Here is a 16,783-nt window from a genome sequence, read left to right as displayed (position 1 = left end):
CCAGGAAATCCTCCTAACTTCAGTAACGAACCTGGACCTCCTGATTCACAGTATGTCAACCCTCCTATAAATATATACAACACTATAACACTGTAACACTATACAATATACACCATAACATATTTTATAGTGCCGGTGAGAAGGCGGGCAGCTGTGTTCTGCACTAGCTGTAAACGCCTGAGTGACGCCTGGTCGATGCCAATATACAAAGAGTTGCAATAATCTATTCTTGATGAAATCAAAGCATGGATAACCATCTCCAGCTGTTTTTAGGGGAGGTAGGATTTGACCGTGGCGATGATTGGAAGAAGAGAGTTTTAACGACGGAGCAGATTTGTATATTAAGTTTAAAATCTGTATCAAAAATAAAACCAAGAGGGGGGACAGTGGTACAGCCGGTAGTGTTGTCGCCTCACAGCTAGAAGATCCTGGGTTCGATTCCCGCTGTGGGCGCTGGGGGCGTGTTCTCTCCTCTACGTCATCAATGCCCATACCCGAGGCGGGGTTGGCGAAAGGGCCTTTCTGTGTGGAGTTTGTATGTTCTCCCCGTGTCCCCTAGGGTAGGTACCCTCACATGTTCTCCCTGTGTCCCCTAGGGTAGGTACCCTCACATGTTCTCCCCGTGTCCCCTAGGGTAGGTACCCTCACATGTTCTCCCCGTGACCCCTAGGGTAGGTACCCTCACATGTTCTCCCCGTGTCCCCTAGGGTAGGTACCCTCACATGTTCTCCCCGTGTCCCCTAGGGTAGGTACCATCACATATTCTCCTTGTGTCCCCTAGGGTAGGTACCCTCACATGTTCTCCCCGTGTCCCCTAGGGTAGGTACCCTCACATGTTCTCCCCGTGACCCCTAGGGTAGGTAGCCTCACAAAAACATGCAGTAATCCTGGTCGGAATGTGTTACAGAGATAACTGTTAAATTGCTCAATTCAACAGACCCATTCAGGATTCTAAAAACGCCTTCTCAATCCTGAACTAAGTTTTAAGTGTTTAGAGAGGCACTTGTCTTTATCTCCTTGGGCAAATCATTCCATTGCACCATTTGTACTACATGGAATACAAGCTACTGTTATGCTAATTACTGTCTGTTATTTACTTAGTATTATTTCTAGTAGTATTATTCACTGTCTCTGTTGTTTATGTATTGTTATTTCTGTCTGTATGATTCCAGAAGTGTCTACCACAGAGCAGAGTCTCCAACTCCCAGCCTTCTGTCTGTGAAGAGTGACTGGTCTAAACCAGGAAATCCTCCTAACTTCAGTAACGAACCTGGACCTCCTGATTCACAGTATGTCAACCCTCCTATAAATATATACAACACTATAACACTGTAACACTATACAATATACACCATAACACTATACAATATACACTATAACATATTTTATACTGACTGTCAGTTGGCGGGCAGCTGTGTTCTGCACTAGCTGTAAACGCCTGAGTGACGCCTGGTCGATGCCAATATACAAAGAGTTGCAATAATCTATTCTTGATGAAATCAATGCATGGATAACCATCTCCAGCTGTTTTTAGGGGAGGTAGGATTTGACCGTGGCGATGTTTGGAAGAAGATAGTTTTAACGACGGAGCTGATTTGTTTATTAAGTTTGAAATCTTTATCAAAAATAAAACCAAGAGGGGGGACAGTGGCACAGTCTGTAGTGTTGTCGCCTCACAGCTAGAAGGTCCTGGGTTCGATTCCCGCTGTGGGCGCTGGGGGCGTGTTCTCTCCTCTGCGTCATCAGAGCCCATACCCGATGTCAGGGGGTAACCGGCTAGCCGGTTATCCAACCGTTAAGAAATATCCGAGTATGCTTATCAGCTTTACGGTTAATTTGCATAATAATAAATGCGTGTTCTGATCTTAAATCCCTTTATTTTAGATTGTTTTTAGTAATAGTACAACATAAACATTACAGAGACTGTAGTTGTCACTGTACAATACTGTACAAAACAGTTGTCATGTTGCACACATGCCTAAAATTGCTGTTATTTGCGCCGCCCAGCTTGTCACACTCCAGGCTGCATGAACAGCGCTGCTCGGGCGCTGTTTTCTGCCCCCTCAATGTCCCAAAGTTCTCCCCACACTGGCACGGCTTACGGCTATCAAGTTAGCCATGTGCTATCCATGTTTGAGGGGTTTCTCGTCAGCGAAAAGTCAACAAACAGAACACGGTGACATGCATGCTGATCGTCCTTAATAATTAGCCCATGCGTCCAGTGGCTTTATAGTTAGGCTATAGGCTGCTCAGATCTGGACTGGACTTATTTATGTTTTGGAATAGAACCGGCGGACCTCTGTACTGTAGACGCGCAGATGCATGCATGCAGATGCGATGCGTTGTTTATTGATGACAACGCCTATTGATATAGGCAACAATTTATTTATATTGTTAAATGTTGCTTTAACAACATTTTGTTTGTCTTTTAAAAAGACCATTCGTCTACCAACTTTAATTATGTAGCCTATAAATGCATATTACATTTGGGGTAACCTATTAATTAATTAAAAAAATCAACAACCGTTAATTAACCGGATAATGCCATCGGCTACCCGTCTGGAAAATTAACCGTTAGATACATATGTATCTATATGTATATATTCTAATGTCTTCATCTATATGTATATATTCTATTGTCTTCATCTATATGTATATATTCTATTGTCTTCATCTATATGTATATATTCTATTGTCTTCATCTATATGTATATATTCTATTGTCTTCATCTATATGTATATATTCTATTGTCTTCATCTATATGTATATATTCTATTGTCTTCATCTATATATATATATATATATATTCTATTGTCTTCATCTATGTATATATTCTATTGTCTTCATCTATATGTATATATTCTATTGTCTTCATCTATATGTATATATTCTATTGTCTTCATCTATATGTATATATTCTATTGTCTTCATCTATATGTATATATTCTATTGTCTTCATCTATATGTATATATTCTATTGTCTTCATCTATATGTATATATTCTATTGTCTTCATCTATATGTATATATTCTATTGTCTTCATCTATATGTATATATTCTATTGTCTTCATCTATTATGTATATATTCTATTGTCTTCATCTCCACAGAGAGACATTCAGAAACACACCTGGACAGAAGACATTCAGTCGAACCATACCTGGACACAGTAAGACTGGACACATTTTACACTAACATTTTATTTCAATGAATGAAATGTTTAAATAGCAGCAGACTCATCAGATTAAATATACTCGTTGTATTCCTGTCTCAATGTCCAAATACAAATACTGATGATAAACACATACATTTAGACTAAAATGTATGTTATTTATTTTAGCCAATTGTCTCATTTTTTATTCTTTTACAAATTTAGATTTTCTGGAGGATATATATTATACATAGTTGTTTTAATGCTATGGATTGTTCAATGTAAAGTTGTAAATGAAGCATAATGTTTAACATGTATTAATTGTCTCCTCATATCAGAAGTCCGTCTGCCGGAGTATGTAAAGGTCTATAAGGTCACTGTGGACGGTCTTGATCATGTGGCATACGTCACTGAAGAGCCCTCCTCCCTCTCCGACATCTACACAGAACTCCACCTATCAGTGGGAGGGAGTGAAGGGGTTAATCAGCAACATGAGGTGTGGCAGCTTGAGACCGCCTCCAGCATGAAGACCCTCTATGACGTCATAATCAAGTGCCGTGCCATCTTTAAGACCCTCCTCCCTGGCAGAGACACGCCCAGCGGCAGAGTTCTGACCATTGGCATCGCTGGCATCGGGAAGACATTCTCCGTGCGTAAGTTCGCTCTGGACTGGGCGAGAGGTTTGGAGAACCAAGACATCAATCTCCTGGTTCTCTTCGCATTCCGGGAGCTGAACTTGGTCCGAGATGAGCAGCACAGTCTTCTCTCACTGATCCATGTTTTCCATCCAACGTTAGAGAAGCTCACAGCAGAGCAGCTCGCTGCCTGGAAAGTTGGCTTCATCTTCGATGGTCTCGATGAAAGCAGGTTTCCGCTGAAATTCCAGAACATTGACGTCGATTCTGACGCCTTCGACAACAATGACGTCGTCTCTGATGTCACGGTGACATCATCGGTGGGCCTGCTGTTGACGAACCTCATCAAGAGGAATCTGCTCCCCTCGGCTCTCCTCTGGATAACCACCAGACCTGCAGCAGCCTATCAGATCCCTCCTGAATGCGTTGACATGGTGACAGAAATACGAGGGTTCACAGACCCCCAGAAGGAGGAGTTCTTCAGGAAGATGTTCAGTGATGATAGGAAGCTGGCCAGCACCATCATCTCACACGTGAAGACATCAAAGAGCATCCACATCATGTGTCACATCCCAGTCTTCTGTTGGATGACCGCTACCGTTGTGGAGGACCTGGTGAAGACAGGCAAGACAGGACAGCTGCCCAAGAGCCTGACCGGGATGTTCAGCCACTTCATATCGATCATGATAAAAAGGATGATGACGATGTATGGCGAGACTGACAGGGATGTTCTTCTGATGCTGTGCCTGCTGGCGTTTAAACATCTGAAGAAAGGCAGCGTCACGTTCTACCAAGAAGACCTGGAAGAGTGTGGTCTCGATGTGAACCACGCCGCGCTGTACTCGGGAGTGTGCACAGAGATCTTCAAAGAAGAGACCGTTCGATCTCAGAGGAAGATCTACAGCTTTGTTCATCTGAGCATCCAGGAGTTCCTGGCTGCAGTCTACCTGATGCACTGTTTCACACAGAAGAACATGAAGGTACTGAAGACATTCCTGGGAGGAGGAGAAGAAGAAGAAGAAGAAGAAGAAGAAGAAGACGAAGACGTCTTCCTGCAGAGAGCCATGGAAGAATCCCTGAAGAGTATGGAAGGAGGAGGAAGAGGAGGAGGAGGAGGAGAAGGAGGAGGAGGAGGAGGAGAAGGAGGAGGAGGAGGAGGAGGAGGAGGAGGAGGAGAAGAAGAAGAAGATGACGTCATCCTGCAGAGAGCCATGGAAGAATCCCTGAAGAGTATGGAAGGAGGAGGAAGAGGAGGAGGAGGAGGAGAAGGAGGAGGAGGAGGAGGAGAAGGAGGAGGAGGAGGAGGAGGAGGAGAAGAAGAAGAAGATGACGTCATCCTGCAGAGAGCCATTGAAGAATCCCTGAAGAGTATGGGAGGAGGAGGAGGAGGAGGAGGAGGAGGAGGAGGAGGAGGAGGAGGAGGAGGAGGAGGAGGAGGAGGAGGAGGAGGAGGAGGAGGAGGAGGAGGAGGAGGAGGAGAAGACGTCATCCTGCAGAGAGCCATGGAAGAATCCCTGAAGAGTATGGGAGGAGGAGGAGGAGGAGGAGGAGGAGGAGGAGGAGGGGGAGGAGGAGGAGGAGGAGGAGGAGGGGGAGGAGGAGAAGAAGAAGAAGAAGACGTCATCCTGCAGAGAGCCATGGAAGAATCCCTGAAGAGTATGGGAGGAGGGGGAGGAGAAGAAGAAGAAGACGTCATCCTGCAGAGAGCCATGGAAGAATCCCTGAAGAGTATGGGAGGAGGAGGAGGAGGAGAAGAAGATTCCATTGAAGAAACCCTGAAGAGTATGGGAGGAGGAGGAGGAGGAGAAGAAGATTCCATTGAAGAAACCCTGAAGAGTATGAATGAAGAAATGACCCTGGACGACTTCCTGCAGAGAGCCTTTCAAAAAGCCCTGAAGAGTAAGAACGGCCACCTGGACCTCTTTGTCCGCTTCCTTCATGGCCTCTCGCTGGAGTCCAACCAGAGTCTGTTAGGAGGCCTGCTGGGTCACACAGAGAACAGTCCAGAGAGCATCCAGAGAGTCATCAACAACCTGAAGGAGATGAAAAGTGAGGATGAGAGTCTCTCTCCTGACAGATTCATCAACATCTTCCACTGTCTGATGGAGATGAACGACCTCTCAGTTCATCAGGAGATCCAACAGTACCTGAAGTCAGCGGACAGATCAAAGACACTACTGTCTGAGAGCCAGTGTTCAGCTCTGGCGTTCATACTGATGACGTCAGACGAGGAGGAGGAGTTTGACCTGCAACAATACAACACATCATCAGCATGGGGAGATCCAGACTACTCCCAGCTGTGAGGAACAGCAGAAAGGCTCGGTTAGTAGTCATGTGGATAGAAAACCTGTTAGAATCAATATACCATCACACCTAATTACTATAATAATAATCGGGTCTCAAAGTGTGTGTGTGTGTGTGTGTGTGTGTGTGTGTGTGTGTGTGTGTGTGTGTGTGTGTGTGTGTGTGTGTGTGTGTGTGTGTGTGTGTGTGTGTGTGTGTGTGTGTGTGTGTGTGTAATATTTATACAGCATTTTTGCCTAAATGGAACTGACTGACACGCACAGAGAACAAAGTAAAAAGAATAAATAAGATAACATTCATAGATCAATCAATGCAAGTTACACACTGTAGTATTAAATCATTTTGGGCGGGAACCCCTTTTGGTGTTTTAACCCATTTTGGGCGGGAACCCCTTTTGGTGTCATCATGTCATGCTTTAGCTATTGAAAAATAGCAGATCTACAAGCTCATAGCGCGCCACCGAGTGGCGCGCTATGAGCTTGTAGGTCTGCTATTTTTTGAAACTGTCAGGATTTAGAAGACATTTTTTAGAATCTGATCTCAGGTCAAAATGCGTTAAAGAACCACCACTCTTCTGTGCGTTAGAATCTGATCTCAGGTCAGAATGGGTTAAACACCATGTTATGCTTTAGCTATTGAAAAATAGCAGATCTACAAGCTCATATGAGCTCATATGAGCTTGTAGGTCTGCTATTTTAGTCGAAGAACGACTGACATAGAAACAGCTTTTTCAGAAAACTATCAGGATGTAGAAGACATTTTTAGAATCTGATTTCAGGTCAGAATGGGTTAATACAGATTATTTGTCTTTCACTTTGATGTTTTCTGGTTCCCTGTTCTTATCTGACCAACTAGACTGTTCTTATATGACCTGTCAATATCTGACCAACTAGACTGTTCTTATATGACCTGTCAATATCTGACCAACTAGACTGTTCTTATATGACCTGTCAATATCTGACCAACTAGACTGTTCTTATATGACCTGTCAATATCTGACCAACTAGACTGTTCTTATATGACCTGTCAATATCTGACCAACTAGACTGTTCTTATATGACCTGTCAATATCCGACCAACTAGACCAGGGGTTTTCAACTGGTTTTGACCCAGGGACCACCATTCTGACTAGCAGCAGCCTGGGGACCACCACTGTTGTGTCGGGTGGGTTCATCGTAGATCTACGATGGACCCACCCGACACAACAGTGGTGGGGCATTCATGCACCATGGGTTAAGATTGTTCTTGTTTTCTTCTTACTTGTTACTCACTAATCACACTATCACAGGCTACATTCATGAGCTGGACAAAAAAAACTAAGTATTTTAACAAAAGTGTTTTTTACTTGTACTAAGCAGGACTCAAAATAAGTCTCAAAATAATAATCCATTTCAGTTAATCACCCAAACACTGAAGACACATTTGACAGTCACAGTAGGTTTGTTTCTGACAACCCCCCCCCCCCCCCCCCCACACACACACACACACACACACACACACACACACACACACACAGAAACAGAATATATATTTTTATCTTATTCTATTAATCTAATAATCTTCTCTTTATTTTAACCAACCTACAACGGTTTATACATTACCTTTCTAACATACAGAGGGAACTGTTCATTGTGTACCGTCACTTTAAAAGAGTAACGCCAGGGCTCCACTGGGCGCGTCGCGTCTGCGTCGCGTCTCCGTCAGCGTCGGGAATGTTCCCTTTTAATCAATGGAGGGTGGCTCCACTGCCCGCGTTGCGTCGCGTCTCCGTCACCATAAAATTTAACCGGTTCGTTTTTTGACGCACGCACGCGTGACGCACGTGTGACGCAACGCGCCCAGTGGAGCCCTGGCGTAATGTATACATCATCGTACGACGGTGCCACGCACCAAAAATAGCCAATCTACCAGCTCACATTGCACCTGGCTGCATCGCGTTGTGAGCTTGTAGCTCTGCCTTTTCGGCAACGATAGACTGAGAAGTTGCACATTGAATAGGCCTTATGTGAGACTATTCAATCGATCCGCGGCAGATATTATAACTCTATGGCAGGGAGATTTGACTTTCCCAAACGTATTATTATGAATTGGATGAATAATTATGGCAACGTCTTACCGTGCTTGCCTTGGGCAGCAAGCACGGTAAGCATGCATGCGTTGGGTGGAAGCACAACATGCGTTGGGTGGAAGAGAAGGATGGTTGTTCCGCTGCAGCAGCTGATGGCTCCGTCAGCTTTTTTTAGTTTATTTGACACGTTGAGCACTTGACTTTTTGAATTGTAATGTTAGATTCGACTTAAGTTATTATTATTATTCACAAACAAGTAAAAATAGTGCAAATAAGTTTTATAATATATATTAGAAAGGTAAAGAAAAAAAGGCAAAAATACAACATTTCTGAATGCCTGGCTGCGGACCACCAGCAGTACCTCTGCGGACCACCAGGGGGGCGCGGACCACCGGTTGAAAACCCCTGATCTAGACTGTTCTTATATGACCTGTCAATATCTGACCAACTAGACTGTTCTTATATGACCTGTCAATATCTGACCAACTAGACTGTTCTTATATGACCTGTCAATATCTGACCAACTAGACTGTTCTTATATGACCTGTCAATATCTGACCAACTAGACTGTTCTTATATGACCTGTTCTTATCTGACCAACTAGACTGTTCTTATATGACCTGTCAATATCTGACCAACTAGATTGTTCTTATATGACCTGTCAATATCTGACCAACTAGACATTGGTACATTTACATTACACTTTATAGTTCATTTCATTGAACATGAATTTGATCTAATCTGTGTTGATGATCACTGATTTTACATCATCTACATTTACAGACTTGTTGGCTGTGACCCCCGAAAGGCAGAATATGAGATTGTGGCTTCAGCTCTCAGCTCTAATCCTTCACATCTAAGAGAATTGGACATCAGTTATAATGCCATAACGGATCCATCCATGGACCTGCTCACTGCTGCATTGAAGAGTCCAAACTGTCATCTGGAGATACTGAGGTCACATTATTATTTACATTAGTTCTGTTTTATTATTTATAGTTTGATTCTTAACCCATTCTGAACGGGAACCCATTTTGGTGTTAGCATCATGTTATGCTTTAGCTATTGAAAAATAGCAGATCTACAAGCTCATAGCGCGCCACCGAGTGGCGCGCTACGAGCTTGTAGGTCTGCTATTTTTGAAAAATCGAAGAACGACTGACATTTTTAGAATCTGATCTCAGGTCAGAATGGGTTAATCAGACCAGTGTGTGTCCAGTGGAAACCTCGTATGAATCTGATCTCAGGTCAGAATGGGTTAATAATAAGAGTGTTAATAAAGTTGACATCATGGTATCCCACTGATTAGAATAATGATATGGTCAGAGTTTGTGTTGTCTAGTTCACACTCTCACATCACAATGCTACGGTACAGTAACTACAATATGTGATCCATCATGGCTGCTAGGGGATTATCATTATCAATGCTACGGTACAGTAACTACAATATGTGATCCATCATGGCTGCTAGGGAATTATCATTATCAATGCTACGGTACAGTAACTACAATATGTGATCCATCATGGCTGCTAGGGGATTATCATCATGTGAACTAATGGGGTACAGTGATTACAGTATGTCATGTTGGCACGCACGCACACGCACACTTACACACACAATTCCTATGTTGGAAGATTAAGATTATGATGATTTACTTCACATTATCCCTGCCTGCCTTCTCTTTCCATCTCTTGGCGTCTTTACTCCAAAACTGTGATATTCAGTCCAGATATTTCATGTGTAATTACAGACTTGCTGGCTGTACCTTCACACAGACAGGATTTGAAGTTCTGCTCTCAGCTCTCAGCTCTAATCTTCTCCATCTGAAAGAATTGGACCTCAGTTTCATCTGCCTGCAGGAATCACAACTGCTCCAGCTCTCTGCGTTACTGAAGAGTCCACAGTGTGGACTGCAGATCCTGGGGTAAAGAATGTGTGTTCTCTCTGTGTGGATCTCTACGTGAACATCAACACAGCACTTTGTTAAATGTGTATTTCTCTGCAGGTTGTCAGGCTGTGGAGTCACAGAGGAAGGCTGTTCTTCTCTGGCTTCAGCTGTGACCTCCAACCCCTCCTCCCAGCTGAAACAGCTGGACTTGAACTTCAGCCACTTAGGAGACTCTGCTCTGAAGACGCTGTCTGCTGCCCTGGAGACTGTCAAGTGAGTAGACTTGTGTAGAGCGGCAGTCAAAGGTTCCAGGTTAAATTCCCGGCTCCTCCTGGCTGCTACATGTCGAAGTGTCCTTGAGCAAGACTCTCTGAACCCCTATGATCATGTTCATTCCAGCAGAGATTTAATATACAGTAGATAGTGACTATGTTCCATGGTTCTATAATCTATAACATAGATTAATATACAGTAGATAGTGTCTGTGTTCCATGGTTCTATAACATAGATTAATATACAGTAGATAGTGTCTATGTTCCATGGTTCTATAACATAGATTAATATACAGTAGATAGTGTCTGTGTTCCATGGTTCTATAACATAGATTAATATACAGTAGATAGTGTCTATGTTCCATGGTTCTATAACATAGATTAATATACAGTAGATAGTGTCTATGTTCCATGGTTCTATAACATAGATTAATATACAGTAGATAGTGTCTGTGTTCCATGGTTCTATAACATAGATTAATATACAGTAGATAGTGTCTGTGTTCCATGGTTCTATAACATAGATTAATATACAGTAGATAGTGTCTATGTTCCATGGTTCTATAACATAGATTAATATACAGTAGATAGTGTCTGTGTTCCATGGTTCTATAACATAGATTAATATACAGTAGATAGTGTCTGTGTTCCATGGTTCTATAACATAGATTAATATACAGTAGATAGTGTCTATGTTCCATGGTTATATATAACATACATGGGGGGCCAACTGGCGGCCCGGGGGCCACATGCAGCCCCCACCATCACTTAAAGCGGCCCGCAGGTATATATATCCGAACATTGATATATTATTGTTTTGATGTCTATTTTTTATGTCCAATGTATTTGTATTTGGTTCATAAAGTTAAATGCATTTGAAATTAAATTAATATTACTTTTCAGGATTCCAATTAAAAAATAGCAAAAGAATAATTCAGGATTTCAGTTCAAATAATAGCAAAAATAGCTGATCCACAAGCTCAAAAGGCGTCACATTGCGGCGTGTTGTGAGCTTGTAGATTGGCTGTTTTTGCTACGACAGTAGTGTGCAATGTAATGTGTAATATGTGTCCCTCTGGGGTGAGGGTGGAAATATAGCACAACTCTGACTAGGGAGATAGGTGGGTTATTGTTCTGAGTTTTAATTAATGTAGAATGTAATTAGATGTAATTACTTACCTCTGTCATCTGTGTATGAATTTGTGTGTGAATGGGTGAATGTTTCTACATCCTGTCTGTCTGTCTGTCTGTCTGTCTGTCTGTCTGTCTGTCTGTCTGTCTGTTCCAGGGGGTCCTTGGGGGGTTCCAGGGGTCTTCTACATCTTGACAGTTTTCTGAAAAAGCTATGTTTCTATGTCAGTCGTTCTTCGATTTTTCAAAAATAGCAGACCTACAAGCTCGTAGCGCGCCACTCGGTGGCGCGCTACGAGCTTGTAGATCTTCTATTTTTCAATGGCTAAAACATAACATAGTGCTAACACCAAAAGGGGTTCCCGTTCAGAATGGGTTGAACACTTTATCCATATTTTATACGTTGGCTATCTTTTTTTTAATAGTTAGTTATAGTATTTTAAACCAAAAAGGCTCTTTCACACACTTATGCCGCAGTGTGCCAGTGATCACCCTCCTTATTTGTGCCTAAGGTTGCCTATAGACAATTTTAACCCATTTTGGGCTCTTTCAGAGCGAACATTTTAAACTCAAATCTTTGCTTCTGGGGGGAGGGGTCCCTGGAACAACATGTTTTCAGATGGGGGTCGGCGGCCAGTTACATATATTTTTTGGGGTCCTTGACATGAAATATTGAACACATAGCGTTTAACCCTGTGAGAACCACTGATACAGAAACAGGTATTTCAGAAAACTGTCAGAATTTAGAAGACATTTTTTTAATTTCGACGTCAGGCCTAAATGGGTTAAAATGGCCTATTACAAGCTCCGTTGTAACCAAATGGACCCAAAACAATCTCAGATTGAAAGGTGCAATAGACCACTAGATGTTGCTCTCTGAACACCTCTGTTTCATGAGGGTTCTTGCTTGACTCACATCTGTTCTGTAGGGCAGCAATATTATGCAGTTTGCAACGCTGCAATATGGTAGCCTGGCCAGTGTTCATTTTGACAGCTAATTCCAATTTAGTCTTTTGAATAACACACGCTTTAGTTTTAGTCCTATTTTACTCATCTGAAATGGTCTAGTCTTAGTCTAGTCTTAGTGTTAGTCAATAAACCTGGTGGCAGCTTCCTCCAAGCGTTCCTTTAGGGGGGAAAGTACAAAGTTGCCCACCCCTGTATTATAACATTAATATACAGTATAGTCGGTGTCTGTGTTCCATGGTTCTATTTCTAACATTTTGAATGTACAGTGATTGATACAGACAGTGATTTACAGTGAGTGTTATGATGTTCACCATGATATACTAGAATGATAAACAGCATCTGAATCTAAACAGTGTTCTAAATGACATCATAGTCTAAAGACATGAGGATAGAAGTATTGATATATATTTATGTCTATAATCTATCTATAGAGATGATAGAAGTATCAGTGTGTAACAATCGCCCTCTTCACAGCAAGGCAAATTATTCACTAAGGAATAAATCAGCAGGATTGTGGGGTTTACTCTGAACACTTTATGTAGGAAATTGTAATTGACGAAATCACAGGTAAACAGTACACTTCACAATGACGTCTCTCCCTGTCTCTTTCCCTACTAAATGAAATAAACAAACAAGAAAACAAACTCAAACCAACAGTCAATAATTACATTCAAACCCCCCTCCCGCCCCAAACCAGTCCCAAAGTCAGTGGAACGCAACTGCGCTTCGAATTAAACAAATAATAAAAACCGCGTCCGACCTCCTCTTCCAACGAGTGATGTTTGGACAGAGTCTGTGGGAGAATGATGACAAAATGTGTTTAGTAAATATTTGGTGGGACTAAAACAGGCCGATGTGAGACATTAAGCAGCAGGTTTTGACTTGATTCATTGTTGTTCTACTTCCTACAGTGTGAATCATGGAGGAGAACGCTGGACTAAACCTCAACGCTGTGAACCTCAACTCCTTACAACACGTGAGTCTGTCTGTCTGTCTGTCTGTCTGTCTGTCTGTCTGTCTGTCTGTCTGTCTGTCTGTCTGTCTGTCTGTCTGTCTGTCTGTCTGTCTGTCTGTCTGTCTGTCTGTCTGTCTGTCTGTCTGTCTGTCATCTATCCTCGGACCCTCCTTTTCCCTCGGCACCAAATCTGCTGAAAATATCTGATCTTCAAGCTCACAATGTGTTGCGTTGCAACATGTTGTGGAACTGGGGGGGTTCCAGGGGGTCCTTGGGGGGTTCCAGGGGGTCCGTGGATGGTTACAGGGGGTTTCTATGTCAGTCGTTCTCGATTTTTCAAAAATAGCAGACCTACAAGCTCGTAGCGCGCCACTCGGTGGCGCGCTACGAGCTTGTAGGTCTGCTATTTTTCAATAGCTAAAGCATAACATAGTGCTAACACCAAAAGGGGTTCCCGCCCAAAATGGGAGGATGGGTTAAACACTTTATCCATATTTTATACGTTGGCTATTTAATAATAGCAGATCTACAAGCTCAAAGCGCATCACTGCGTGCCGCGCTTTGAGCTTGTACATCTGATACTGTGTGTGTGTGTGTGTGTGTGTGTGTGTGTGTGTGCACATGCGGTCACGTATCATTCAGTGAATGATGTATTTAATGTACTGTGTTGTTTTCTCATCAGATTTCCAGCGTCTCACTCTGGACACAAACACAGCACACCGTGTCCTCTCTCTGTCTGAGAACAACAGGAAGGTGACCCGTCAGGATGATCAGCCTCATTCATATCCTGATCATCCTGACAGGTTTGATAGAGCGGCTCAGGTTCTGAGTTCAGAGAGTCTAGATGAACGCTGCTACAGTGAGGTACAGTTCAGTGGAGTGGTTGTGATAGGAGTGACTGACGGAGACATCAGTAGGAAAGGAGGAGGTCAGGACTGTGTGCTTGGACGGAATGAACGGTCCTGGTGTCTGTACTGTGCTGATGGTCACCATGGTAACTTTTACTCTGTCACACACAATACTAAGCAGACTGACCTTCCTATCCGTCCCTCTGGCTCCAACAGAGTAGCCGTGTATCTGGACCGTCCCGCTGGGACTCTGTCCTTCTACAGAGTGTTAGAGGACACTCTGACTCACCTGTACACCGTCCAGACCGCCTTCACTCAACCGCTCTACGCTGGGTTTGGGTTGGACCCTGACTCCTCTGTGTCTCTGTGTGAGGACAGACAGGCTGTGAGGACAGACAGACAGGCTGTGAGGACAAACAGACAGGCTGTGAGGACAGACAGACAGGCTGTGAGGACAGACAGACAGGCTGTGAGGACAGACAGACAGGCTGTGAGGACAGACAGACAGTGTGTTGTATTATAATGTAATAATCAGGAACAGGTGTGGTGGCGGGGGGGGGGGGGTGTTTACATAATCAATATGTTTTGGTTTCCATGGAGTCACGGTTAGGGTCATCTGGGGTCACGGTTAGGGTCATCTGGGGTCACCGTTAGGGTCATTCAGGGTCACGGTTAGGGTCATCTGGGGTCACGGTTAGGGTCATCTGGGGTCACCATTAGGGTCATCTTGGGTCGTTGTAAAAGTAGCACAGTGGTTCTCAACCTGTGGGTCGAGACCCTCTTATTTTCTTAAGATTAGTTTTTGGCTTTTCTATTGTATTCTATTCTATTTATATTCTATAACAATCATATACCTCAAGGAAACACGCACACGCACACACACACACACACACACACACACACACACACGCACACACACACACACACACACACACACACAGTGTGATGTGCATTGGGTCCAGATGGTTCAAATGGAACCAAATGGACCGCGACGGGGCACGGCACCTCCAATAAACATCCACCCAATCCACTTCTCTCCACCTGAGTCGTGCCCTGAGAGACAAAGACTTTGAGAAGCTGTCCAGTGTTGTCCAGTGTGTCGCAGCGTGAGCTTGTAGATCGGCTATTTGGTGTAAAAACAGTCATTACGTCATGTGTGTAAATGACCTAGAAATCCCCCCCCCCAATGACCTGTTTGACCAGTGACATGTCAATATCATTATAGTCTGTAGATGTTTTGTTTTGACTGTTTTTGACTATGTCCAAAATGTCAATTTCCTTCAATTCACTCAAGAACATTGAGCAAGGATTTCTATCAACCATCCCCCCACATGTTCACCATCTGATCCTCTGTCCTGAACCATTCCCCCCACATGTTCACCATCTGATCCTCTGTCCTGAACCATTCCCCCCACATGTTCACCACCTGATCCTCTGTCCTGAACCATTCACCCCACATGTTCACCACCTGATCCTCGGTCCTGAACCATTCCCCCCCACATGTTCACCACCTGATCCTCGGTCCTGAACCATTCCCCCCCACATGTTCACCACCTGATCCTCGGTCCTGAACCATTCCCCCCACATGTTCACCACCTGATCCTCGGTCCTGAACCATTCCCCCCCACATGTTCACCACCTGATCCTCGGTCCTGAATTCTACTGCCTAGATCAGGGCAGGTATACTGTATGTAAATGCATTAATGTTGACTGTTGTTATTGGTGTTTTTTTAGAAGTTGAAGTGAAATATTGGTCCATTAATGATGTAAAGTCCGATGTTGACTTGTCATCTGACAGCAGAGTTCAACACTTCCATTCATACAACACATAATGTTTGTTACCGTATTAAATAGTATGTTTGTTACCTTGTTAAAAATAAATAAAGATTAAGATCCTTGAGTAAAACAAAGTGTTGTGTGTGTGTGTGTGTGTGTGTGTAGAACAGGACGTTGTCATGGGTTATGCTTTACATTAGATTGTGCATTACATTCACGCACATTATATTTTTTATTTTTGTTTTGTTTTTTGTTTTATTCTGAACAAAAATAGCAGATCTACAAGCTCGTAGCGCGCCACCGAGTGGCGCGCTACGAGCTTGTAGGTCTGCTATTTTTGAAAAATGAATCTGATCTCAGGTCAGAATGGGTTAAACCACATATGCTTCCATAAATTGGGCTACCCCAGATGTGGGCTCCCTGCTTTTTGACATGGCATGCTCAGAATAGTGATGCTATAAGGGTTCATAAACGGTAAGGAGAGGCTACTCCTAATGCTTTATATAACAATCATAGCACTAATTAGGCCAAGTGTTTTAATTATTATTCTAGTCACAACTCGTCTATGATGAGGGAGGCATTCTCAAGAAGCGCTGTGAATGATCATGCTGTAAAATGACTTGGCTTATTAGGGCAACCAATGTAATATTATGCTATTTCATAATTCCTGGACACTCACACTTTTATTATGTTAAAGGTATATTCAGTGATTTCACTTAATTCAAATATCACTTCTTTTTTTGTTTTGTTGTGATAATCCTCCCTACTATAGAGTGTGCTGGCCAT

General features: G+C 43.1%; 1 protein-coding gene across 1 annotated transcript; it reads left to right on the top strand.

Moving 5' to 3' along the window:
• Nucleotides 1-1,758: 1,758 nt before the first annotated feature.
• LOC310859180 (protein NLRC3-like) lies at nt 1,759-15,331 on the top strand (the record flags this gene model as incomplete). Its single annotated transcript, XM_083765581.1, is given in 8 exon segments — nt 1,759-1,768; nt 3,489-4,868; nt 5,526-6,052; nt 6,055-6,107; nt 10,002-10,082; nt 10,164-10,319; nt 14,438-14,554; nt 15,268-15,331. Coding segments are annotated over 8 exon segments (2,388 nt in total).
• Nucleotides 15,332-16,783: the final 1,452 nt, after the last annotated feature.

Source organism: Protomyctophum parallelum, assembly GCF_964188405.1.
Source record: "Protomyctophum parallelum genome assembly, chromosome: 5".
NCBI classification, from domain to species: domain Eukaryota; kingdom Metazoa; phylum Chordata; class Actinopteri; order Myctophiformes; family Myctophidae; genus Protomyctophum; species Protomyctophum parallelum.
The sequence above is the reverse complement of the archived record's forward strand: the minus strand, read 5'-3'. Positions and strand labels throughout refer to the sequence as shown.